Genomic DNA, 26,453 nt, shown 5'->3' with positions numbered 1-26,453 from the left:
CTGGGGAGAAGGAGGTGTAAGGGGACTAAATGGTAATGGAAAAAATACAACAAAGATTAAATTTTTTAAAACTGGTGAAATCTAAAGCCTGGAATTCAGTTAATTGTAATGTACCAATGTTGGTTTTTTAGTTTGGACAAATCTACCATGATAACTTAAGATTTTAACATTGGGATAAACTGGGTGAAAGGTATAGTAGAACTCTATAATATTATCTTTGCTATTTTTCTATAAATCTAAAATTATTCCTAAATAAAGAGTTTACTTAAAAATCACATGCAAAAGCAGAAACACATAAATTTTCCTGTAATAAAAGTTAATATAAGATGTGCAAGGCTTTTATGAAGGTAATTATAAAGCTTTACTGAAAGATATTAAAGATGACATGTAAATACAGTGAAGTATCATGTTTATGGGTTAGAAACTTAATAAAGAATCAGTTTTTCCTAAATTGGTCTAAAACTGCATCATAGTTCTCCTTGAAATTCCAAAATAATTTTAGTAAATGCTACTAGATAAGAAAAAATTTAAAATTGGACTCCTATTTACACCAAACACAGAAATCAATTCCAGAATGATTAAAGACCTATGAAGTTAAAAATATATAACTCTTAGAAAACAATATAGAAGGGTATCTTTATGACTTTGGAATAATGAAGGAAATAATAAATCTAAAAGGAAGGGCTGAGAAATTAGGTTACATTAAAAATAAAAGAATTTTTGTTCATCACAACATGTCATAAAAATAGTGCAAAGGAAGGCCACAAATTGTATGGAGACATAGAAATTAACATAACTGACAAAAGATTAGTCATCCAGAATAAATAATTCTTTTAAAGTTTTATAATTTAAAGACAAACTTATAGAAAAAGAGGCAAGATTTGAACAGGCATTTTACATAAGAAACAACCATAATGGCCAATGAACTTTAGAAAAAACAATCACCTAGCTTTTTAGCAGGAAAATACAAATTAAAACTATAGTGAGACATCAAGAGAATGAGAAGACAAGTCACAGACTGGGTAAAAATATTTACAAACGATATAGCCAATAAAAGACTGTTGTTAAAAATATATAAAACCTCTTAAAACAACAAGAAAATGAACAACCCAATTAAAAATGAGCAAAAGATTGAAACAGACACCCCATCAAAGAAGACATACAGACAGCAAATAAACACATAATAAGATGTTCAACATCTTATGTCATTAGGGAAATGCAAATTAAAACCACAAAATACAAAATATTCCTATCGTAATGGTGAAAATCCAAAACACTAACCAGCAAATGATGGTGAAGATGTGAAACAAAAGGAACTCCCTTTCATTGCTAGTGTTAATGGAAAATGGTACAGCCAGCTTCGCAGATAGTTTGTCAGTTTCTTACAAAGCTGAACACTTCCTACCATTCTATCCAGCAATTATGATCATTGGTATTTACCCAAATGAATTGAAAATATATGTCCACACAAAAATCTGCCCATGAACGTTTATAGCAGCTTTATTCATAATTGCCAAAACTTGGAAGCAACCAAGATGTCCTTCAGTAAGGGAGAGGATAAGCAAACTGTGGTATATCTATTCAATGGAATATTATTCAGCACTAAAAAGAAATGTGCTTTCAAGCCTTGAAAAGTCAGGGAACCTTAAATGCATATTACTAAGTGAAAGAAGCCAATCTAAAAGGGCTACATGCGATATGATTCCATCTATATGACATTCTAAAAAAGATAAAACTATGGAAACAGTAAAATGATCAGTGCTTGCCAGGGATTAGAGAGGAGGAAGGAATGAACAGGCAAAGAACAACAAGATTTTTAGGGTAGTGAAACTATTTTGTATGATACTATAATGGTGGATCTCTGCCCCTCTCTTCCCTTATCCTCCCATCTTGTCCTTCTGTCTCTTTCTCTCTGTCTCTGTCTGTCTCTGTCTCTCTCTGTTCTATGATTTTGACAATATACAGGGTCCGGCAGAAGTAAGGGCTGCTTTAGTGTGACAGGTAGGGTAATAATATGGGTGTAATAATTTATAGTTTTAATTTGAACATTTCACCTAAAATGTCATATGGTGTGCTTGAGTGTGATATTGTTATGCTACAGAATTACACACCTCTCATTTTGTAATGAAAGATTTTGTAATAAAAAAGGGGCATTATTTGTGCTGGACCCTGTATATCATATATAATATATATCATATATAATACATATACATATTTTTTCTCAAAACCCATAGGATGTGTAACATGAGAGTGAATTCTAATGTAAACTATGGATTTTGGGTGATAAGACGTGTCAATACAAGTTTATTGATTGTAAAAAATGTGCCTCTCTGGATATTGATAGTGGGGGAGGGTGTGAGCAAGGGATAGATGGGAACTCTGTACTTCCTGCTCAATTTTGCTGTGAACTGAAAACTGTTCAAAAAATAAATTCTATTATGAAAAACTATAGTGAGATACTATTACAGTCATCAGATTGTCAAAAAATTAGGAGCGTAATAATATCAATACTTTTTTGAAGATATGGAGCAATCCTAGCACCTATTCTTGACCTATTCATGCCTTAGGAGAAATGTATATTTATACAGCTACTTTGGAAAACAATTTGGAATTATCTAATAATATTGAACATGCACATACCCTCTAAGTCATCAATTCTATTCTTAGATATATTCCTCATTGAAATTTCCTAAAAAGAACAAAAACAAAAGCAAAAAAAAAAAATACTAAAAACAACTCAGCCATGGCTGGTGTGGCTCAGAGGATTGAGCACTGGCCTGCAAACTGAAAGGTCACCAGTTCAATTCCCAGTCAGGGCACATGTCTAGGTTGCAAGCCAGATCCCCAGCTGGGGGTGTGCAAGAGGCAACAAATCAATGTTTCTCTCCCTCCCTTTGTCCTTCACTTCCTTTCTCTCTGAAAATAAATAAAATCTTTATTAAAAATAAACCCAACATCCACAACATAAATTTTGATATATTCATACAATGGAATGCCATATAACAGTAAAAATAATAAACTATGGGTATATGCATCAATTGGGTTGAGTCTCAGAAATGTAATACTGCACAAAAAGGGAAGAGTATATTATACATGGAGCCCCAAAACATAAAATTTAATAATACACTCTTCAAGGATCTGTAACATTTGTGGTAAAACCATAATGAAAAGCAAGGGAATAGTTAATTACAGTTGCAGGATAGTGGGTCCTTCAGTGAAGGGTGTGAGTATAGGATATAAGAGATAAAGACTCAGGATTCAAAGGTACTGGTAATACTCTATTTCTTATTCTGAGTGGTGAGTATAAAAATTCCATTTATTATTCTTTAAACTGCATGTGTATTTTTTTATGTAGGTTGTATTACACAATAAAAGCTCTTTTAGAAACTGAGCTATAGTTCTATATTAATTCAAACCACATTTTAAGAATAATTTTCATCCTCCTGCTTGTCTGTTGTAGTGAGAAAGAGGCCAATACAGAGAAAGAGACAGAAATTGATGAGACTCCTGAAGAATGATTTGTGTTTACTTGTACATTATTTATCTCTCCCACTAAACTATAAATCTCACGAGAGCAAATTTCCAGTTGCCTAGAACAGTGCCTGGCACACAAGCACTTATTCATATTTGATGAATAAATAATAAACACCTTAATTAAAATTTAGCACTACGAATGAGGAAATTGAGAGACTGACAAGTAACTTGCCTAAAATCACACAGCTAATAGTGGTAGAACAAGGATTCTAACCTCTTCAGTTTATACTCTTGATCATAATCCCATAATGCCTCCAGTGGATCTGTAGAGCCTATGAGGTAAAATCCAAAATCCTTAAACTGGAAATGAGGCTCCTCATAATGCCATCTCCAGGATCTTTTCCTACCACTCTCTTTTATAGATTGGGTGTCCGTCCGGCAGACCATGGGCCACATGCAGCCCACGATGGCTTTGACTGTGGCCTAACACACAACTATACATTTATTTAAAAGCTTTTTTTTTGCTCATCAATTTTTGTTAGTGTTTGTATACTTAATGTGTGGCCCAAGACAACTCTTCTTCTTCCAGTGTGGCCTGGAGAAGCCAAACAACATGCTACTCCTTTCACAGCTGCGAGACTTTGGACATATTGTCCTTTGTTTTCCTGCCTGGCAAACTTCTATTCACTTCTCAAAACCCAGCTAAAAATGTCTTCTCTGTGAAACCTTTCTTAATTTATGCTTCCTTGTCTGCATTTCTTCAATTTTGTGGTTCTCATCATTCTACTTTTTAGTTTATATGTTTTTGTTTTTCTTTTCTACTAACTTTGGGATCATCTAGGTCTGGACTCATGTCTTATTTATGTAGACTCAGTGCCAAAACTAGTATTGTCACATTTAAGACGCTCAAAAAATGTTTGTTAAATGAAGGAACACTGAGTTCAACTTGAGTTCAGTATTCAAGATGTATAATGAATCATATTATCATTTTATCATTTTATCATTTTCACATATTATCATTTTGCTAGTTTACTATTAATTTTATAAAACCACTAAACTATTTGTTTTGTTTAGTTATATACTTTTAAGTTTCTACTGGTCTCTCCCTTATTTACTTAGCAGTGTTTTGACACTTATATAACAAAGAATTAATTAGGTTTCTGCCTTTTACACTTGCACTAACAACTAGCACCTTGAATGTAGGGTTCATATCTTACTATCCACAATGGGGGTGGGATACAAGAATATAACAAGGGCTGGATAAAGGCTTTAATTTATTAGTTGGTTCCAGTAGATTATCAGGTTATCTGAGTATCCTCTTATCTCCAACTATCTTTCCTCTGATAGGCCTGGCAAGTTGCTTTGTTTTTCTTAGCCATCTATCCTGGATGCTGTAACAGTAACAATATGGAGAACATAGGTTCACAGGCTAGAGATTTAGTGAAGGAGATATTTTCATTTAGTTTTTCAGTGTCCTATAATGTAAGCTATAACTAGTTTGGGTAATTTAAATTTAGCTCATGTTATTGTCCCTCAGGTTAAAAAAATAACAGTAGATAAAATTGAAAGACAATGATGCTAATGACATGGTATCAAAAAGTTATTTGAAAAAATTGCACTCTACCTGTAATTGAAATAGTCCTGTATGAAAATTTCGAGAAATAAAAACACACTGAGAATGAGATTTACTCTTCTCCTCTGATGGTCCTTGGCTGCATCTTTTATCAGTCGCTTTGAATTCGGAATTTTGAAATATTTCTCTGAAAAAATATTTTATAGAGAATATTATTAAAATGAATTACTTTATTGATAATAGTTATAAATAAGGGTATAAAATCAGGATAAATGTATTACTACATATTTATTATTTTAAAAATTTTTATTGTATATTTTCCATTCCCATTTAACCCCTTAGTACTCCCCTCCTCCCTGCAACCACTCCACTGTTGTCCGTGTCCATGAGTCCTATTTCCGTTTTGCTCAGTCCCTCCACCTGTATTTATTTTTAAAAGCACGAATAAACTTATATATTTGCTTCTCATATGTTACTGATTTTATTATATTTATTTTATTTGTACAATGTAAATTAAGCTACTTCTTATGCAGAGTTAATATTTACAGTTTTAAGAGCAACCATGAGTTTTTAAATCTTTAAAAAAATTTTAATTACAGCTTATATTCAATATTATTCTGTATTGGTCTCAGATGTACAGCATAGTGGGTAGAAAATCATATACGTTACAGTGGTTTCCCCGCTATTTCAAGTGTCCACCTGGCCCCACACACAGTTATTACAATATTATTGACTGTATTCCCTATGCTGTAATTTACATCTCTGTGACTATTCTATAACTACCAATTTGTATTTCTTCATCTTTTCACCTTTTTCACAGAGGTCCCTGCCCCCATCCTCCCTCCCCTCTGTCAACTGTCAGTCTGTTCCCTGAGTCTGTTTCTATTTTTGTTTATTTTGTTCTTTAGATTCCACATATAAGAGAAATCATATGTAACTGTGAGTTTTTGGTTGGTTAATTACCAGAAAGAAAGACCTTCTTTCTGGTTGTGAGATAATTAATTGACTTTAGTATTAAGTAATCTTTTCATAATTTTGCCCTTAATGGCAGAGGAAATTAAGTGAAATGAAATTCAATAGTCAATGTTATGTTTAATAATATCTCTGACAAAGGTAAGTGGCAGGAAACTGAACTGAAACTAATGACTTACAAAAGAAGAGTATCTGTGATATTTACCCATGCAACCGCAGGTAATTTTGAAAGAGTTTAAAATAATAAAGCAGCAAGTAAAATCCCCGATGATCAAAGACAGTTATGTATAAGGGAATGTAGTTTCTAACAGTCATTCTAAACTCAATGATTTAAATAATAATGTTAACTGCCATTTCTTCTTTCAGAGATACTAGTGAATTTCCAAATTAATTAAAGAGGTTATATTGTGTTACTTAATGAGGTACTAACAATTAGGGTTCATTCATTCATTGAATTCAACTTACTTAATGAATACTTTCTGAGTACTTACTATGTGTCAGGCATTGTGCTGGGTGTTGTATATATAGTGGCAAAAGAAAAGAAATACAGTGACTACCCTCATAGAACTGCCGTTGCTGTCATGGAGCTTAAACACTAGTAAGGAAGACAGACAATAAAATAATCACGAAAAAGTGAAAAATTAGAAGTGTGGAAAGTGTTATCAAGGAAAGCTACTTGGTACTGTGTGAGTACAATATAACAAAGCAAATTAATGTGGTTAGAGAGGTCAGGGAAGGCTTTTCTGAGGAACAGATGATTGAATTGGACATCTGAAGAAAAAGTAGTAGTTATTAGATAGAGCGTGATGGAGGAGGGGAGATGTAGTAGTAGGAATATTCTAGTCAGAGAGAATATCAAGTCCAAATACCCACTGGCCACTTTAGAACAGGTAGGAGGAACACAGAAAGCAAGAGGGAAAGTGGAAGATGAAATTGGGGAATATGCATGGGAAGACCATGCAGGGATTTAAAAGTCATGTTGTTTTGTCTTCATACTAAAAATAATGGGAAGTTCTTTATAATATAATAGGGATTGTGTGCAAGGGTGGGGTCACTTGATTAGATTTGTATTCAGACAATGTCTGGTTTAAATGTGGAGAAGGGATTAAAAAAGGGTGGTAATAAGGGTAGCGATCAGTTGTAAGTCCTATTGCAGTAGTCCATGTGGGAGACGATAACTTGGGTAAGGTGGTGGCAGCGGTAGTGGAGACAAATAGACAGATTTGAGCGATTTGTGAGGTAAAATAAGTAGAACTTAGTGATGGTTCAAATTTAGTGGGGATGGGAAAGAGTAAGGGAGATGCCATGTATATCTTCCATCTTTAGAAAAAAAGAAAACCTTTCCTTGACTCCACATTCACCTCCAGCTATTGCCCCATTTATCAACTCCCCTTCACACACACATACACACAAACACACACACACACACAAAGCTTCCTGAAAGAGATATCTATACTTGCTTCAATTTTCTCATCTTTTGTGTTGTACTCAAAGGTAAGCTTCTGAACCCATCACTCCACCAAAATTCCTTAAAAAAAATTTATTGTACCCTGACTGGGGATCAAACCCAAATCTTGGTGTATTGGGACCATGCTTTAAGCAACTGAGCTACTGAGCCAGGGCTCCACCAAAATTCTTTAAGGTCTCCAATAACTTCCAACTTGCCAAATCCAAAAATTATTTCTCCAGCCTCACTTTTCTAACTTCTTAAGCACCTTGAACATAACTGGATATTGCCTTCTTGAAACATTTCATAATTTTGACTTCCTTGACATGTTTCCCAGATATTACTGATTCTTCCTATTCTTTGCTATATTTCTAAATGTTGGTGAGCTAAAGGGTACAGCCCTAGGTTCTTCGCTTTCAACAATCACTTCCTGGTTAGTCTAATCCAGTTCTACCACTTTAGAAAACCTTAATCTTCAGTTCTGACTTCTCTCCTGAAGTTCAAACATGTCATATCCAACTGTTTATTTGAAATTTCCACTCAGATGTCTAATAGGCTGTGAAAAATACATCCAACATACAACTCCTAGTTTATCACTACTTCCTCGGCTTGCTCTCTTCTCTAATCATCTCCTCATCTTAGTAAATGGCATGAACAGCTACTCAGTTGCTCATGATACATACGTAGGTGTTAGCATTAAGTCGGCCATTTCACTTATCTTTCCTTACCTCATCCTTCAACAAGCCCTGCTAACTTTACCTACAAAACATATGTCAAACCCAACCCCTTCTTTTCACTTCCTCTACTTCCGTATTAGTCCAAGACACTATCACCTCTCACCTGGACTGTGCAAAACTTCCTAACTTGTCTCTCCGCTTTCCCCCTTGCTCCATTAAAATTCAGGCTTCACGGGCAAGAAAAATTTTTAAAAATATAAATCAAAACTTTCATACATTGCCAGTTGGAGTGTATACCCACTTTGGAGAACTGACAGTTTCTTATAAAGTTAATCATATAATCCATCAATTTCATTCTTAGGTATTGACCCAACATAAGTAAAAACACATGGACAAAAATATTTATAGAATAATATTTACAGCACCCTTATATCCAACAGCTAAAAACTTGAAATGACCCAAATGTCTACTAACAGCAGAATGAATAAACAAAATCAGGTATATTCATACAGTGGGATGCTAGTCATTAATAAAAGAATGAATTGCAGATAAATACAACATAAATGAACCTCAAAAATATGTTAAGTCAAAAAGCAGATACAATGTCTATACAATTCCATTTATACAAAGTTCAGGAATAGGCAAAATTAATCCATGACAATGAAAGTCAGAGTAATGATCGCCCCTGATAGGAAGTAGGGAGTAATGCCTGGAAAGGGCATGAGGGAACTTCACAGGGTAATGTAAGAGTTCTGTAGCTTGACTGGGATTGTGGTTACACGGGAATGTGTTTGTTGAAATTCATCATAGTACATTTAAAATCTATGTACTCTTTTTTGTGAATTATATCTCAAATTTTAAGAAGTGTTATAACAAATTAATTCATCTACAGGTGACATTATTATCTTTCAAATGAGGATAATATTACTGCTACCTCATGGGAAGTATGTGATCTCATTACATAGGATCCAAGATGGCTGTGGAGTAGGTGGATGTTACACTTAGCTCCTCCCAGGACCAAACTGTATTTACAACTAAGATACAGAACATTCATCCTGAATAACCAAGTGAAGACTTGTTGAAGAAGTCTTATAACCAAGGATTTACAGAAGACGCCACATTGAAACTGGTAGGAAGGTGGGGGAGACACGAAAAGGGCTAAACTCATATCCATAGGCAGAGAGATACCTTAGCTGCAAAGATTTCCTCTGAGAAGTGTGGAGTCTCAACCCTAAGCTGGGCTCCCCAGTGAAGAGCACCAGAGCCAGGAAGAGATACCCATTTAACGTTTGGCTGTAAAAATCATGGGGGATTCTGCCCACCAGGGAGAGACACAGGTCTGCTAGAGACACAGGTGACCCCTTAAAGGGCTAATGCACAAAATCTCCTTTGCAGCCACTCACCTTGGCTCTGGCGAAGGGAGGGTGAAGCAGACTAGAATCATGTGAGGAGAGACTGGGGTTTGTGGCTCTGAAGAGAGAGCTGAAGGGACAGCTTCCAGGCTCACTGAGCTGAGTTCTTCTCCCACACTGCAGACAGCATCGTCCTTGGGTGGAGCACCCCCACTCCATTTGGCGTCAGCCTGGGGAATGCAATAGCCCCACCCTATAGACTACTTTTTGTCCCACCCTGCAGAGTCCTGCTGAGGAGTCAGCTTCCTGGGCTGGGGTATAGGGGTCTGTGCAGACTCAAGGGGTGTTATTGACTGAGTTGCATAGATTTGGGGAGAGGCCATTATCCCCACTATCTGGTGAACTGACTGGTGTCTGCATCTCAGGGGAGACCTGCTAGCCCCACTCTATGGGCTCCTGGTGGCCCCACCCTCCAAATTCCTGGTGGCTCCACCCCAACAAGGTCTGAGCAAAATTCAGGAAAAACTGAGTTGTGTAGCTCTGGGTTGGGGGCCACTCCCCCTACCTTCCCCCAAGCCCAACCAGCACCTCCCCCTCATGGGAGATACACTAGGCCCACCCTCCTAACTCCTGACAACTCCACCCTTCTGAGATCAGGTTCCGGACACACTGAGTAGTGTGGTTCTAGGGATATTTGTCCCTCATATTCCTGAATGGTGTAGAGCCCTCCCTGCACATGGCCAAATCTTGGCCTGTTTAGGCCTGATAAATTCTGCTGGCCTCACACTGATAACTCCCTGAGGCCTTGCCCTACCACCATGGTGTGCGATCACCAGGCCTGTGGCAGCTAGACTTGGTATACCCTGAGACATTTGCTGAGTGGTCTCAGACCCAGCATTGGTACCAAGTTTAAACCTGTATTGATCTGGGAAACACCACATGCTGCAACTTGGTGGCTCATTGAGAACCTACATCATGCAACACAAGTACTGCCAGAGGCTCTTTCAGTGACTAAGCATAATAGGCAGTTGGCAGGTGGAGGCAGTCAGAGGCAGATCTCAGGGTACCTTGGGAATTTCGCACACCTTCTCCCAGGCCCAGTGCTGGTAAAAGCCAACCTTGGAGCACAGCTGGTCCTTCCCATGTATACCCATGTCCAGCAGAGGCAGCCACAAACTGTGGATCACATTGTAGCTCCAAACAGGTTTCCCAGGGCTAGTAACAGGTGGTATCTGACATTGGTCTGCACCAGAGTTTTTCCCAAGAGGTCCCAGAACCAACACACAAAGGGGTCAGCTTCAGACAATATTAGAGCAGGATTCAATTAGCTTCTTAGGTGGCATATGCAAAGGGAGATCTCAGCAGACCCTGCTTAGGTGAATTTCACTTTGTATGGTCAGCACCTGCACAGCATGTCCTACATTGTGGTTGGGTTGATTCTCACAGTAAGCAAGCCTAAGGGTTGACCCCATGTATAAATGGGCCAATAGCAATTAAGAATCAATTACAACAGGAGGGTCCACATAATCCACACAAGGGACATTCCTAGAGCACCCAGCTCAGGTGATCAAGGAGACTGCGCCACTGGGTCCCACAGGGCACCTATTATGTAAGACGACCCTACAAAGACTAGAAGTCATATAGATCTATCTAATACATAGAAACAGACATGAAGAGGCATCATTTGGGGAGATAAGAAATGTGCCCCACAGTGGTATATAGGGAGAGACTAAAGTGTATGGCATTGAGGCAAGCAGAGGCCATTATCCCCTTGCTGAGCCCTCTCCCGACAGAGCCAGTAGGCTTGTGCCATATCTGAGACTCTACCTACCTGGTGAACACTCTGACCCTTGGAGATCCACAGAGGCTCCACCCCTTCCAACTTACAGGCCACCCTAGCTGCTTTTCCATGGAAGTGGCTGGTCTTGGCTCCTAAATTCTGTCAAACAAGCAACAGCTGGCTTCAGTGAGCCCAAGCAGCAGCCAGATTAGAATCACAGCTTGGCTGCACTTAGGAATCTCCAAGCCCAGCACAGGTAGCAGACATCTCAGATTACTTTACAGCTCAGGCAGAATACTTTGGGCAAAACACAGGTGGGGGCTGACTTTGGCCTGCATCACCCAGAAAACTCCAGGGCCAATACACCGAGTGGATAGCTACAGACCACGCTGGAGCACCACCACCCTGCCCCTGCACAGCTGATCCTCCACACAGGTTGGAGGTTGGTGGTCACTGGTCACAGCCAGTCCTTGCAGCTGACTGGCCTGGGTAAATCCCTCCCATTGATCTGCCAAACAGCAACCAAGACTCAGCTACAAGAGGAAGGTGTACTTAGCCCACAAAAAGGGTGCACCTTGAGTACCCAGCTTGGGTGATAGGGGAGGCTGTACCACTGGACCCAACAGGACATCTACAACATTAGGCCACATTACCAAGAAATGGAGTGCAAGAAGCTCTCCCTAATACATAGAAACAAACACAAAGAGGCTGCCAAAATGAGGAGACAAAGAAACACGGCAAACACAGCCCATATGAAAGAATAGATCAAAACTCCAGGAAAAGAGCTAAATGAAATGGAGATAAGCAATCTATCAGATGCAGAGTTCAAAACACTATTTATAAGGATGCTCAAGGAACTTAGTGAGGACCTCAGCAGCATGAAAAGACCCAGTCAGAAACAAAGGATACACTAATTGAAATAAAGAACAATGTACAGGGAAACAACAGTAGAGTGGAGAAAGCTGAGAATCAAATCAATGATTTGGAACATAAGGAAGAAAAAGACAACCAATCAAAACAACAATAAGAAAAAAGAATCCAAAAAAATGAGGGTAGTATAAACAGCCTCTGGGACAACTTTAAGAGGTCCAATGTTTGCCTCCTAGGGGTGCCAAAAGGAGAAGAGAAAGAGCTAGAAATTGGAAATCTATCTGAAAAAATAGTGAAAGAAAACTTCTCTAATTTGGTGAAGGAATTAGACATGCAAGTCCAGGAAGCACAGAGTGTCCCAATGGTGACAGATGCAAAGAGGCCCACTCCAACACACATCATTATTAAAAGGCCAAAGGTTAAAGATAGAGACTCTTAAAAACAAGAGAAAATAAGTTAGTTACTGGAATGTTGCCAGATGGGAGGGGGGAGAGGGTGAGTGGGTGAAGAAGTACAAATAGGTAGTTACAGAATAGCTTTGGGGATGTGAAGTACAGTATAGGAAATAGAGTAACCAAAGAACTTATACCCAAGGCCTATGGACATGAACAATGATGGGGACATTGCCTGAGGGAGAGGGGCGTGCTGTGTGGAGGGCGGCAAAGACGGAAAAATCAGGATAACTGTAATAGCATAATCAATAAAATATAATTTAAAAAAAAGAGAAATGTGCCCCAAATGAAAGGAGAAATCTCCAGAAGAAGAACTAAATGACATGGAGGCAAGCAATTTATCAGATATAGAGTTGGAAAAAGTGATTATAAGGATGCTCAAGGAACATAGCAATAACTATAAGGAACTTAGTGAGAACTTCAAAAGTATGAAAAAAAGACACAGAAACAATAAAAAGTAACTGGTTATAAGTGAAGAATACATTATCTGAAACAACGAATACACTAGAAGGAATAAGCAGAGGTTTGAATCTGTGATTTGGAAGACAAAATAGCAGGAAACACCCAATCAGAGCAACAAAAAGAAAAAATAGAATGAAAAAAATGAAGATAGTTTAAGAATCCTTTGTGGACAACATGAAGTGTAACAACATCTTCATCACAGGACTACCAGAAGGAGAAGAGGGAGAAGAAAGGATCAAAAACCTATTTGAAGAACTAATAACCAAACACTTGCCTAACCTGGTGAAGGAAAAAGATACACAAATCGAGGAACCACAGAGAGTCCCAAATAAGATGAACCTAAAGAGGCCCATACCAAGACATAGCATAATTAAAAGGGTAAAGATTAAAGGCAAAGAGAGATTCTTAAAAACAGCAAAAGAAAATTACCTACAAGGGAGCTACCATAATACTGACAGCTGACTTCTCAACAGAAACATTTCAGGTCAGAGGGTTTGGCATGAAATATTCAAAGTGATGAAAAGTAAGGATGTACAAACAAGACTAATTTACCCAGCAAGGTGATCATTTAAAATTGAAGGAGAAATAAATAGCTTCCCAGACAAGAAAAGCTAAAGGAATTCATTACCACCAAACCAGTATTACAAGAAACGTTAAAGAGCCTTGAAAAAGAGGAGGAAGGAAGGAAGAGATTGAGGAGTGGAAGAGAAGAAGAAGATGACAACAACAGAGAAACATAGTTAAAAGTATAAAGTGGCAATAAATAAGTACCTATCAATAATCACTTTAAATGTTAATGGCTTAAATGCTCCAATAGAAAAGACATAGGGTAGCTGAATGGACAAGAAAACAAGACCAATATATATGCTGTCTGTAAGAAACCCATCTCAGATTGAAAGATGCACACAGACCACAAATAAAGGGATGTAAAAAGATAATTCATGCAAATGGAAAGAAAAAGAAAGCTGGGGTAGTAAAACTTATATCTGACAAAAGAACTTTAAAACAAAGGCCATAATAAGGACAAAGAAGGACAGTACATAATGATAAGGGGAGCAATCTAACAAGAGGATATAACCCTTGTACACATATATGCACCCAACATAGGAGCACCTAAATAAGTAGGTAAATTTTAACAGACATAAAAGGAGAGATTGACAGCAATACAGTTGTAGCATGGGTGTTTGTGTGGTTTTTTTTTTAAGATTTTATTTATTTATTTTTAGAGAGAGGTGAAGGAAGGGAGAAAGAGTGGAAGAGAAACATCAATGTGTGGTTACCTCTTGTGCACCCCCTACTGGGGACCTGGCCCACAACTGAGGCGTGTGTCCTGACTGGAAATCAAACTGGCAACCCTTTGGTTCACAGACCAGCACTCATTCCACTGAGCCATACCAGCTAGGGCATAGTATGGGGTTTTAACACCCCATTAACATCAATGGATAGGTCTTCCAGACAAAAAAAAAATCAACAAGAAAACAGTGGCCTTAAATGACACACTAGATCAGATAGATTTAATTGATATATTCTGAGCATTTCATCCCAGAGCAACAGAATATGTATTCTTTTCATGTAAACATGAAACATTTTCTAGGATAGACCACAGGTTAGGACATAAAACAAGTATCAATAAATTGAAGAAAACTTAAATCATATCGAGCAAGCATCTTCTTTAACCATAATATTATGAAACTGGAACTCAATCACAACATAAAAACTAAAAAACACACAAAACATGGAGGCTAAATAACATGCCATTAAACAATGAATTGGTTAACAATGAGATCAATGAAGAAATCAAGAGACCTTGAAATAAATAAAATGAGAATACAACAACCCCAAATTCATGGGACATAGGCAAAGCAGCACTAAGAAGGAAATTCATAGCATTACTGACCTATATCAAGAAACAAGAAAAATCTCAAATAAACAATTTAACTTTACATTTAAAAGGAAGCTGGAAAAAAATAACAAACAAAGCCCAAAGTGAGCAGAAGAAAGGAAATAATAAAGATCAGAACAGAAATAAATGAAATAGAATCTAACAAAACAGTACAAAAGATCTACAAAACCAAGAGGTGGTTCTTTGAAAAGATAAACAAGATTGAGAAATCTTTAAGCACACTCATCAAGAAAAAATGAAGACCCAAATAATAAAACCAGAAATGAAAGAGAAGTAACAACTGACAACCAGGATTTTAAGGAAATATTTCAAACAACTATATGCCAATAAATTGGACAATCTGGACAAAATAAATTCCTAAGCATACAATCATACAAAACTGAATAAAGAAGGATCAGTCAACCTGAGTAGATAGATTACACAAATGAAACTGAACCAGTATCATAAAACTGCCAACAAACAAAAAGTTGGGACTGGAAGGCTTCAGATGTGAATTTTATGAAACATTCAAAAAAGAACTAAATCTTATCCTCAAACTATTTAAAAAAACTCAAGAGAAGGGAAGACTCCAAGCTCATTTTACTAGGCCAGCATTAGACTAATTCCAAAACCAGATAAAGACACCACAAAGAAAGAAAATTATAGGCCAATATCCCTGATGAACATAGAGGCTAAAATCCTCAACAAAATATTAGCAAACCAGATCCAGCAGTACATTAAGATATCATGCACCATGATCAAGTGGAATTTACTCCAGGGAGGCAAGGTTGTTATAATATCCACAAATAAATAAATGTGACATAGCACATAAACAAAATGAAGAATACAAAACCACATAATCATATCAACAGATGCATAAAAAGTATTTAATAAAGTCCAGCACCTATTTATGATAAAAAATTTTTAGAAAAGTGAAACTAGAGGAAACATACCTCAACATGACACAGGCCATATATGACAAATCCATAGTCAACATCATACTTAATGGGCAAAAACTAAATGCATTTCCCTTAAGAGCAGGAACAAGACAAGGATTTACTCTTTCACCACTCTTGCTCAACACAGTACTGGAATTCCTAGCCACAGCAATCAGAAAAAAAGAAAAGAAAAAAAGGAAAAAAAAAAAAAAAGAAATAAAAGGCATCCAGATTGGGAAGGAAGAAATAAAGCTGTCATTATTTGTGGATGACATGATAATGTATATAGAGAACCCTAAAGATTCCACCAAGAAACTACTAGAACTGCTAAATGAATTCAGTAAAGTAGCAAAATACAAATTAAATATCCAGAAATCAGTTGCATTTTTTTATACACCAATAATGACCTATGAGGAAGGGAAATTAAGATAACAGTCCCATTTACAATTCCATCAAAATAAAATACCTAGGAGTAAATTTAACCAAGGATGCAAAAGATCTGTACTTGGAAAATTATAAGACACTGGAAAAAAAACTGAAGAAGATACAAATAAGTGAAAGCATAGATCATGTTCATGGATAGAAAGAATTAACATCATTAAAATGTCCATACTATCCAAAACAAGCTGTAGATTCAACACAATTCCTATCAAGATACCAATGGCATATTTTACAGAACTAGAACAAATATTCCAAAAATTTATATGGAACCACAAAAGATCCTGAATAGCCACAGCAATCTTAGAAAAAAAGAACAAAATTGGAGGAATCACACTACCTGATATCAAACTATGAGAGGGGACCCCCCTCCCCCAAAAAACCCAAAATTATCTTCTGGAGTCAGGCCTGTTGTAGTATAGGCTTCCCCTGCTAGATGTATATTCTAGAAAACCACCTGTATCAGTGTACCATCTCGTGTTGTTGTGATAGGCTGTGTTCAGCTTCAGTGAAGTTTTTTTGAAGACTCTTTCAACAAATTGGCCCATTTCATGATGGGTGATTTACGGCACACCTGCCCACACTGTGCTGAGTGTTCAGCAGTTTTTGACCAAAAATGGCATGACTCCATGCCTGCCTTCCCTATTCACCCCATCTCGCCTCGAGTGACTCTTTTTTTGTTTCTTCAGATAAAAAAAGTCCTCAAAGTTAAACATTTTGCCAATGTGGAAAAGGTGAAACAAAAAATGCCAGAAGCACTAAACAGCATTAAAATCAACAAGTTCAAAAACTGTTTTGAGCAGTGGATAAAAGCCTTGGTATGTGTATTGCATCAAATAGAAAGCACTTTGAAGGTGACTGAAGTTTAAATATGTAAGAATAAATGCACAGTTTTTTATAAATAAATTTCAGGGTTTTTGGTACCCTCTTGTATACTACAAGTCCATAGTAATCAAAAGAGCATGGTACTGGCATAAAAATGGACTTTGATCAATGGAACAAAATAGAGAGCCCAGAAATAAACCCCTGTCTATAAGGTCAATTAACATTTGACAAAGGGGACAAGGACATACAATGGGGTAAAGACAATCCAGTCAATAAATTGTGTTGGGACAGAAAGGTGTCAAAAAAAAAAAGAAAAAGAAAAAGAAAAGAAAGAAAGAAAAAAGAAACTAGACCACCTTCTTAAACCATACACAAGGATAAACTCAAATGGATTAAAGACTAAATGTTAGACTTGAAACCATAAAAATCCTAGAACAAAACATAGGCAGTAAAATCTCCAATATTTCTCATAACAATATTTTTTCTGATGCATCTCCTCAGGCAAGGGAAACAAACAAAAATAAAAATATACAATGGGACTACATCAAACTAAAAAGGTTTTGTACAGCAAAGGAACCCATCACCAAAATGAAAAGACAACCCACTGAATGGGATAATGTATATGCCACTGACATATCTGACAAGGGTCTAATATCCAAAATTCATACAGAACTCATACAACTCAAAACCAAAAACATAAACAATCTAATTAAAAATGGGCAAAGGACCTGAATAGACACTTCTCCAAAGAAGGCATACAGATGGCCAATGGACATATGAAAAGATGCTCAACATCACTAATCATCAGAGAAATGCCAATTAAAACCTCAATGAGATATGACCTCATACCTGTTTGAATGGCTATCATCAATAAATCAACAAACAGCACGTGTTGGTGAGGATGTGGAGAAAAGAAAACCCTTGTGCACTGTTGGTGGGTATGCAGACTGGTGCAGCCACTGTGGAAAACAGTATGGTGTTTCCTCAAAAGATAAAAAATGGAAGTGCCTATGACCCAATGATTCCACTTCTAGGAGTATACCCAAAGAAACCTAAAATACTAATTTGAAAGAATATATGCAGCCCTATGTTCATTGCAGTGTTATTTACAGTAACCAAGATTTGGAAGCAACCCAAGTGTCTGTCAGTAGATGAGTAGATAAAAAAGTTGTGGTACCTTTCCATAATGGAATACTATTCAGCCATGAAAAAGAAGGAGATCTTACCCTTTGTGACAGCATGGATGGACCTGGAGACTATCATGACAGTCTGAGAAAAGTGAAATAAGCCAGTCTGAGAAAGACAAGTACTATATGACCTCACTTACATGTGGAATCTAATGAACAAAATAAACAAGCAAAATAAACGAACAAAATAGAAACAGACTCCTAGATAGAACAGACTGACAATTGTGGAAGAGAAGGAAAGTAGGGGGGCTGGGTGAAGAAGTTGAAGGGATGGAGCCCCACCAAAAAAGCAACACATAGACACAGGCCACAGTATGATTACCAGAGGGAAAAGGAAGTGTGGGAAGGTAGAATAGTGGAATAGTGTATAGTGGGGGTAAGTGGTGGTAGAAGGGGACTTGTCTTGGAATGGTGAACACACAATACAATACACAAATGATGTATTATACAATTGTACACCTGAAACCTCTGTAACGTTATTAACAAATGTCACCCCAATAAATTCAATTTAAAAAACACCAAATTTTAAGGTTGAAAAGAACTGAGGTGCCAAGTATGTTTTTTTTTCTGTATCTGGCTAAAGGCTACAGCTCTTTCCTTAAATATCTTCTCAAGAATGGGAAACGTCCTGTCAGCCATGTTTTTAACCTATATTAGTAGTGAAAAATTTAAAAATCTTCTAGCTTTATATTATAACTCAAAATATGTCTTTTAAAGAATACAATAGATATTATAATTTTTTAACTTTTAATGCATGAAGATTGCTATTGTATTACCTGGACAATTATACTACTAGGACTTCTCTTTTCAGCTACTTTAAACATGTAAAGCTTTCCCTCCCAATTGAAGGTTCTATAACCAAATTTCAAATTACAGATTCAATACTATTTTAGTTAGTTAAATTTACTACCATTTGAAAAAGGCTTTCATTGGATTTTTAAAAGAGAAAAAGTAGAATACTCTGATAAACCTTACCTTCTTTTGCAAATCAGGAACCACAAAGCTGATGCCAAAGCAAAGAAACCAATTCCGAAAGTAATAGCACCAGCAGCCAGAAAATAGGTTAAGTGATTAAAAGAACCTATACAAATAAATTATAAAAGAATATTTCATGCATGTATCCTCAATCTCTAGATAAAATTAAATGATATAATATTTCAAAAGTTACTACATAGTGTAGTGTTAAAATATTAACTAGGAAGTTGGGAGACCTGAATTCTGCTCTTGTGCAATTCTAATAAATTTCAAGACCCTGAGTTTGAGAATTACACGGGGCCTCATGCTGATTAGGGTGCATTTCTCTTACTCTGCCAGGATTTGAGACCTAGGTTTTGTTTGCTTTTTGTACAGCTGTCACCTCCTTTTTTCTTATCTAGTTTTCTCCCTTCCCTGTCCCGCTGTGAATTTGTTATCTTTCTAGTATCGTTCTTTGCAGTCCTCCAACATAAGATACTTCATTTTAAGGTTTTGATTATCAACCACTACAAAAAGGTAGATGAGAATAATGAAGAACAAGTATAAGGAATTTTTAAAGGTCTTAGGAATTTAAAAATGTTTTACCTATACTTTATCTCAAGAACAGTAAAAGATCATAGCCAAACCTAAATAAAAGCAATATGAAATAGTAGCATATCACAGGTTTATAATTGAAAAAGCCTATAGGAATTGCAGGTATAACTCCTTTTTATAGGTGTTAAAATTGAGAAGAAACCAAACTAAGGTTAGTTAGCAAATTATAGCCAGTTCTCTGCTTGTTCTATTATCTTAATACTAACAACCTTAATATTAGTATGTATTAAAAGAAAAATAAATAAACAAAGGCAATTATAGTCAGATTGTATTCATTACAAAATATTAAAGTATTCATTAAGATTCTGAAATCTGCTACTTAAGCAAAAAGCAAGCTGTAGAAAGCTTTCACAGAACATTTTGTAGAACTTGAAGGCTCTTAAAATAACTTAAGAGTGTATTATTTGGGGGAAAAAAAGGGGTTTAAAAGTATAAAACTAACAGAAGATCTTTATGTGTAAACATATTATAAGTTCTACTAGGCATATGACATGATAAAGACTGTTCCCGTATTTTATTCATAAGTAATTTCCAGCTTCCAAGAATCTTAGTTTTTTCCTTAATATCTGGTCTCTCAAATCTTAGTTTTCTTTTTGTTCAGAAATGTCTACATTTGGGAATTAATGGTACCAAAAAAGTTATATAAAGCTATTTATCAAAGTGATATATATAATACAAAAAACCTCTAAATACCCCACAGTATGAAGTCAATTAAATGAGTTATGATGATATTATGAAAGAAAAATATAGTATTCTTTAATTTAGTGCAGGGTTTCTTAACTTCAATACTATCAGTCTTTGGAACCAGATAATCTGTTGTAGGGACAGTCCTGTGCACTGTACTGAAAATGTCCTCAGGTATTACATATTCCGGAAGGTGGGTAAAATTGCCCCAGCTGAGAATTACTGATACAGTGGTACAAGTAGATGTCAGATAGTATTAAAGGATAGAAGCAAGATAGATAAAACCCACAATTAAAAAATTTTAAATACATAGTCGTGCTTAAATGTAAGGTAAAGATCTCTATGGACAATAGGAGAAAATCAACCGAGAAGTAAGTAAGGACTAACACCACAGGCATGCTAGAAGATCTGGAAGCAGGAATTAGCTAGAAGAAGCAAAGAAAATCATTGAGATAAGACTTAGACCAAACCAGTCTCTGGCACAGTGAATAACAATATTACCAACATCTCTTAGAGAAGGGAGTCCTGAGGCACCAATAAAAGACCAAAAATGAACTAAGGAGGAATCTTAGAAATAAAAATTTTAAAAACATTAAAACGGAGTAAACTCTTCCTTGAACCCAATTAATGAAATAAAAGATAATACTGAGAAATTTGCCCAATTACATAAAAAAATTATAAGTAAATTATATTTGGAAAATATTGAGTATGCAACATAAAACAAATAAGGGTTCCAGAAGATACAGAAGAGAGAAGCAATATTTAAAGAGGTACAACCTAAGATTTTTACTTAAAATAATTTAAATTTACACATAGTAAAATTTACTTTTGTACATGTGTTTGTAGTTGTATAAGTTTAGGCAGATACAAAGAGTATTTAATTATCTCCACTGTCAACTTACAGAACACTTTCATCACCCTCCCCCGCCAGGTTTCCTCACGCTGCCTGTAAGCGGGTCAAGCACTAACTGCCCGCAACCACTAATCGTTTTCCATACACATTCTCTAACCTTACACTTTTGCCTTTCCAGATTTCTTATATATGGTATTATACAATACATGGCCTTTTGAGTCTAGCTTTTTTCCACTTAGCATAATGCAGTTGAGATTCATCCATGTTATTGCATGTATCAGTGATTCATATCTTTTTATTGTTGAGTAACATTCCATTTTATAGATGTACCCCAGTTTGTTTATTCACCAGCTGAGAGACACTTGGTTGTTTTCAGTTTGGGGTTATTAGGGAAAAATGCTACTATATACTTGCATACAGATATTTATTTAAATATAAGGTTTTATTTCAGCAATGTCAGGTATCAAGTATATATTTAAATTTATGAGAAACTGCCAAACTGCTTTCCAAAGTGACTGTATTGTCTTGCTTTCCCACCAGCAATATGCAATAGTTCTACTTCGTATTGCTCTGTATCATCACCACCACTTCATACTGTCAGTTTTATTTCAGCCATTCTAATACAGGTACAGTGGCTTTCTACTGTGGTTTTATTTTCATTTCCTTAGTGGATTATGAGGTTGAACATCTTGCCATATGCTTATCATCCATATATCATCTTCAGTGAAGTACATGTTTAAATCTTTGCTCATTTTTTAGAATTCTTCATACATGCTGGGTACAAGTCCTTGGTCAGATATGTGAATTGGAAATATTTTCTTCCAATCTGTGGCTGTCTTTCCAATTCTCTTAAATGTCTTTCACCGAGAAAAACTTTTTAATTTTGTTGATATCCAATTTATCAACTTTTTTCTATGGATCTTATCTGAGAGCTCTTTGCGTAACCCAAGTTGTACTTTGTCCTCTGTTTTCTTCTAAAAGATTGATAGTTTTATGTTTATATTTAATTTATTATTCATTTTAAATTAATTTTTGCATAAAGTGCAAGGTATGAATCAAGTTCTTATTTTTTCATATGTATATCCAGTTGTCCAACACTATTTGTTGAAAAGCCTATCCTTTCTTCCTTGAGTTTCCTTTGCATCCTTGTCAAAAATCAATTAGCTATATTTGTGTCAACCTATTTCTGTAATCTATTTCTGTATTCTCTCTATTCTGTCCCCTTGATATATGTTATATATCCTTTCACCAAAAACAACAATAATATCTAACATTTATAGACCAAATACTATACGCCAGGCACTGTTCACAGTGTTTTATATATATTTATTTAATTCTCACAACTCTATGAGGTAAGTACTATTATTTCCCACTTTGCAGATTAGGGAACAAGCAAAATTAGGTTAAGTAACTTGCTTAAAGGCATACAACTGGTGACAGAACAGTAGTAATTTAAAAATTACCAAGGTCCTCCCTTATGTAGACTGAGTGAAGAATAGACACAGAAAATCTTTAGATTTTTTAGAGAAAAAAACACGTATGAACGCTACATATATAAGGGTATCATAAAAGAGAATATCTAAATGGCCAATAATCACATGAAAACTTCATTAATAATCAGGGAAATGCAAATTAAACCACAATGAGATAATATGACAACTCTATATGATGCCTAAAACGAAAAGGACAGAAAATATCAAGTGTTGCAAAGGAGGCAGAGAAACCTGAATTCTCAAACAATGCTGATGGAAATGTAATTTTGTACAATACCTTGGAAAACTGTTTGGCACTATCAGTAAAGCTGAACATATGTGTATCCCATGACCAGCAATTCTTAGCTATAAACCAAACTGAAGTAGGTACATATGTTAACAAAAAAATGTACTAGAATGTTTATAGTATCACCAGTTGAGAGCCACAAGTTGGAAACTGCTCAAATACTCATTAATAGTTGAATGAACAAATTTAAAAAGTTGAATTGATTGAAGAAAACAATATATAATAGGAAAGAATAACTATATATACAACAATAAGAATAAATTTCATAAACAATGTTGGACAAAAGAAGGCAGATATAAAATTCAAACATAGACCTCAGGAAGAGTTCAGAGATGCTAGTTATGTTCTGTTTCTTAAACTAGGTACTGGTTGCATAGATATATTCAGTGAAAATTCATCAAGCTTAACACTTATGACTTATAAATAAACTAGATCTATTTGTGCCTGCATGAATAAAACTAAAATCCAGAATTAATGCTCAGTGAAAAAAAGAAATTACCATAAATTTATATTCAATTATTCCAGTTATGTACTAATGTTTTTTATGCACATTAGAAGAAGCCACAAAGTAATAGTATTTTAAAAATACTAATCTAGCAGAAGTATTAAAATACACCAAATTCATATTAGTTGCATCTGGAGGGAGAAAAAAATGAGGGGAATGAGACTATAAACAAAATATAAACTGAACATTACAATATATTATTTCTTTAAAACTTAAAGATGTGATGTTTATATGTCAAAATATTTATTTAGTACGAGATATATAGATGTTTTTATTTTTGTCCTTTTTTATTTTCACTTTTCTTATTTTTTCCAATAATTAAAAACATGAAAACTATATGATCTCAATTTATAAAAAGAGAAAAAGGGAGAAACATTTGTACAAGAAAAATAATCAACATTAGTTATTCTTGGGATAAAGGCTTATAGTTATAATGTTCCACTCCAGACTTTTCTGTATATTCAAATTTTCTACCATGATTATATTAGAAAAACCATTATGTTTTGAAGATTCATATGTAATTCTTTATATCCACAAGTAGTATTCTTACTTTCTTGATTCTGCCCCTAAGTATTCTATCTAAAGTAATGACTCCTCACTTTCAACAGACATTATATCGTATCACCATTTGTTTTCATTAATTACTATAATAAATAGTCTTTTTTACTTATTGGATTATTGTCTATTATCTATTGATTATCTATTGTCTCTTTTCCTTTACAAGAAGATAAGTCTTTTTTTCACTATGATAGTCTCAGAATTTAGAATAATGACTGGTTACTCAAGAAATAATTGAATAGTCAATGAATGAATGATAGGCACTGTGCTAGATGTTAGTATGACAAAAATGGATAATACAAGTATGCTGTTTAGTTATGTGAAAAAGAATAATTGCTATTGAAAAGTATTACAGGTGTTATAAGAGAAAAAATAAGTACAAAATACAGACACAGAAAGATTTATAAAAAGGCAGGGGAAATTTAAAACAAAAAAGTTCCGTAGTTTGGTTAAACATCATTTGAAAACTTTCTTTTGTAAACCGTTGCCAAGAATTGATGATTCAAAGATAAGAAACACTTGATCATAAAATTTACAGCCTGAAGAAGATAAGACATTTAAATTGATACAGTCATTAAAGTATCCTAAGTTCTATGATGATGGCCTGTTGACAGTGCTAAGACAACAGAGGCAATTTGACCAAGTGCAGGAACAGTTTCCTGAAGATAACACCTGAGCTGAATCTTATGGAGTGAGTAGGACATAGCAGCTAAAGAAACCGTCTTAAACCAGGTCACGACTCTTCCATCTTAAAAAACAAACAGACAAGCAAACAACAAACAACACCTCTCTCTTTACCCACAGCACTCTCCAGCTTACCATTGATCCTTTTCTTACTTTTTACAGCCAAAAGTTTTAAAATGGAATTTTCTACTTCTTCACAACTTCCATTTCAAAAATCATGAAACAACTTCATTAACACAAAATCAAAACTTCACTATTGACCATTCTCTTTCTCTTGTATTGGCATTAGTAACCTAAATTCACCTGGTTTCCCTCCCTTTTCTCTGTCTATAGTCTTTTTAAGTCTCTCTTCCTCTACCCATATATACTTTAACATATATATCTCTATCTAGGTATAAATAAAGATATATCCCTTATCTATATCTAGATACGTTATTTATATCTAGATAGTATGGATATATTTATGCATATGTAAAAGTTATAAGATAAAAATATAGATGTTACATATATACATATATAGCTGTATCTATACCTTTAACCAGAATTACTGGGTCTCTGACCCAGGACTGTTTTCAGATTATTTTTTTGCAATTATACCAAAACTACAAGTTATGTTTTATTTTTTGAGTATTCACAAATTACCCACTTGTTATATGTTTATTGGGTTTTTCCAGATTTCAGTCTCAGGTTTACTCCAATTCAACAAACATTTATTGAACACCAGATATGTGTGAAATACTGTTTGAGACACCAAGCGAGGGATAAAAATCCATTTAAATAAGAATGAATCCTTGCCCAGAGGCTTAAAAATCTATAATGAAATATAAACAGGGCTCATATACAACCAGTATAAAAAGTTGACCACACTGATTGTTTTAGTTGGTGTCTGTTTTGGATGGGTATCAGACTAATTAGATCTGTAAACTTGGAAAAGTTAATTATTATTTTGACTGGATTTTAATTTCCTACTTGAAAAATGAGAGTAATACTATCTCTCACACAGAATTAGAATACGGAATAATTAAGATAATGTTGCAAGGACTTAATAATAAAATAAATGGTAAGCTATCTCAAACTTACCAAGAATATATCAGGCTATAAAGGAGGACTAAACAAGGTTTACAGAATCATTATTACACATATCACATTCTCTGAAAATAATACAATTAATTTTGGAATTAATAACCTAATATATACCCTGCCATACTTGTGGAAATTTGAAATCACACTGTAAATAACTTAAAGAAGAAATCAATGGAAATACATAGAAACAAAAATGAAAGCACTCTCTATACATGCAGCAACAAAGCTGGAGCAAAATTCAAGGGAAATGTAAGGCACTAAATGCATATATTAGAAAGGAAATCTGAAAAATAATGAGCTTGGCACTCAAATTATAAGTTGTATAGGACCATCAAAATAAGCTCAAATAATGTAAAGGAAGGATATAAAGAACAGAAATTAATGAAATGTGAATTAAGATTTTTGGTAA

General features: G+C 35.2%; 1 protein-coding gene across 1 annotated transcript in view; it reads right to left on the bottom strand.

Moving 5' to 3' along the window:
- CUNH1orf185 (chromosome unknown C1orf185 homolog) overlaps window positions 1-26,453 on the bottom strand; it is a 38,250-nt gene that overhangs the window by 11,340 nt on the left and 457 nt on the right. Inside the window, exons 2-3 of the mRNA XM_054572379.1 lie at window positions 19,305-19,410; window positions 5,099-5,234 (exon numbers count right to left, since the gene is read on the bottom strand). Of these exons, the coding sequence (XP_054428354.1) occupies window positions 5,099-5,234; window positions 19,305-19,410 (242 nt within the window). The remainder of the gene's footprint in view (window positions 1-5,098; window positions 5,235-19,304; window positions 19,411-26,453) is intronic.

Source organism: Pteronotus mesoamericanus, unplaced genomic scaffold (genome assembly GCF_021234165.1).
Source record: "Pteronotus mesoamericanus isolate MK-2021 breed Mesoamerican mustached bat unplaced genomic scaffold, CSHL_Meso_final contig_105, whole genome shotgun sequence".
NCBI lineage: Eukaryota > Metazoa > Chordata > Mammalia > Chiroptera > Mormoopidae > Pteronotus > Pteronotus mesoamericanus.
This window is presented reverse-complemented; position numbering and strand designations above follow the sequence as displayed.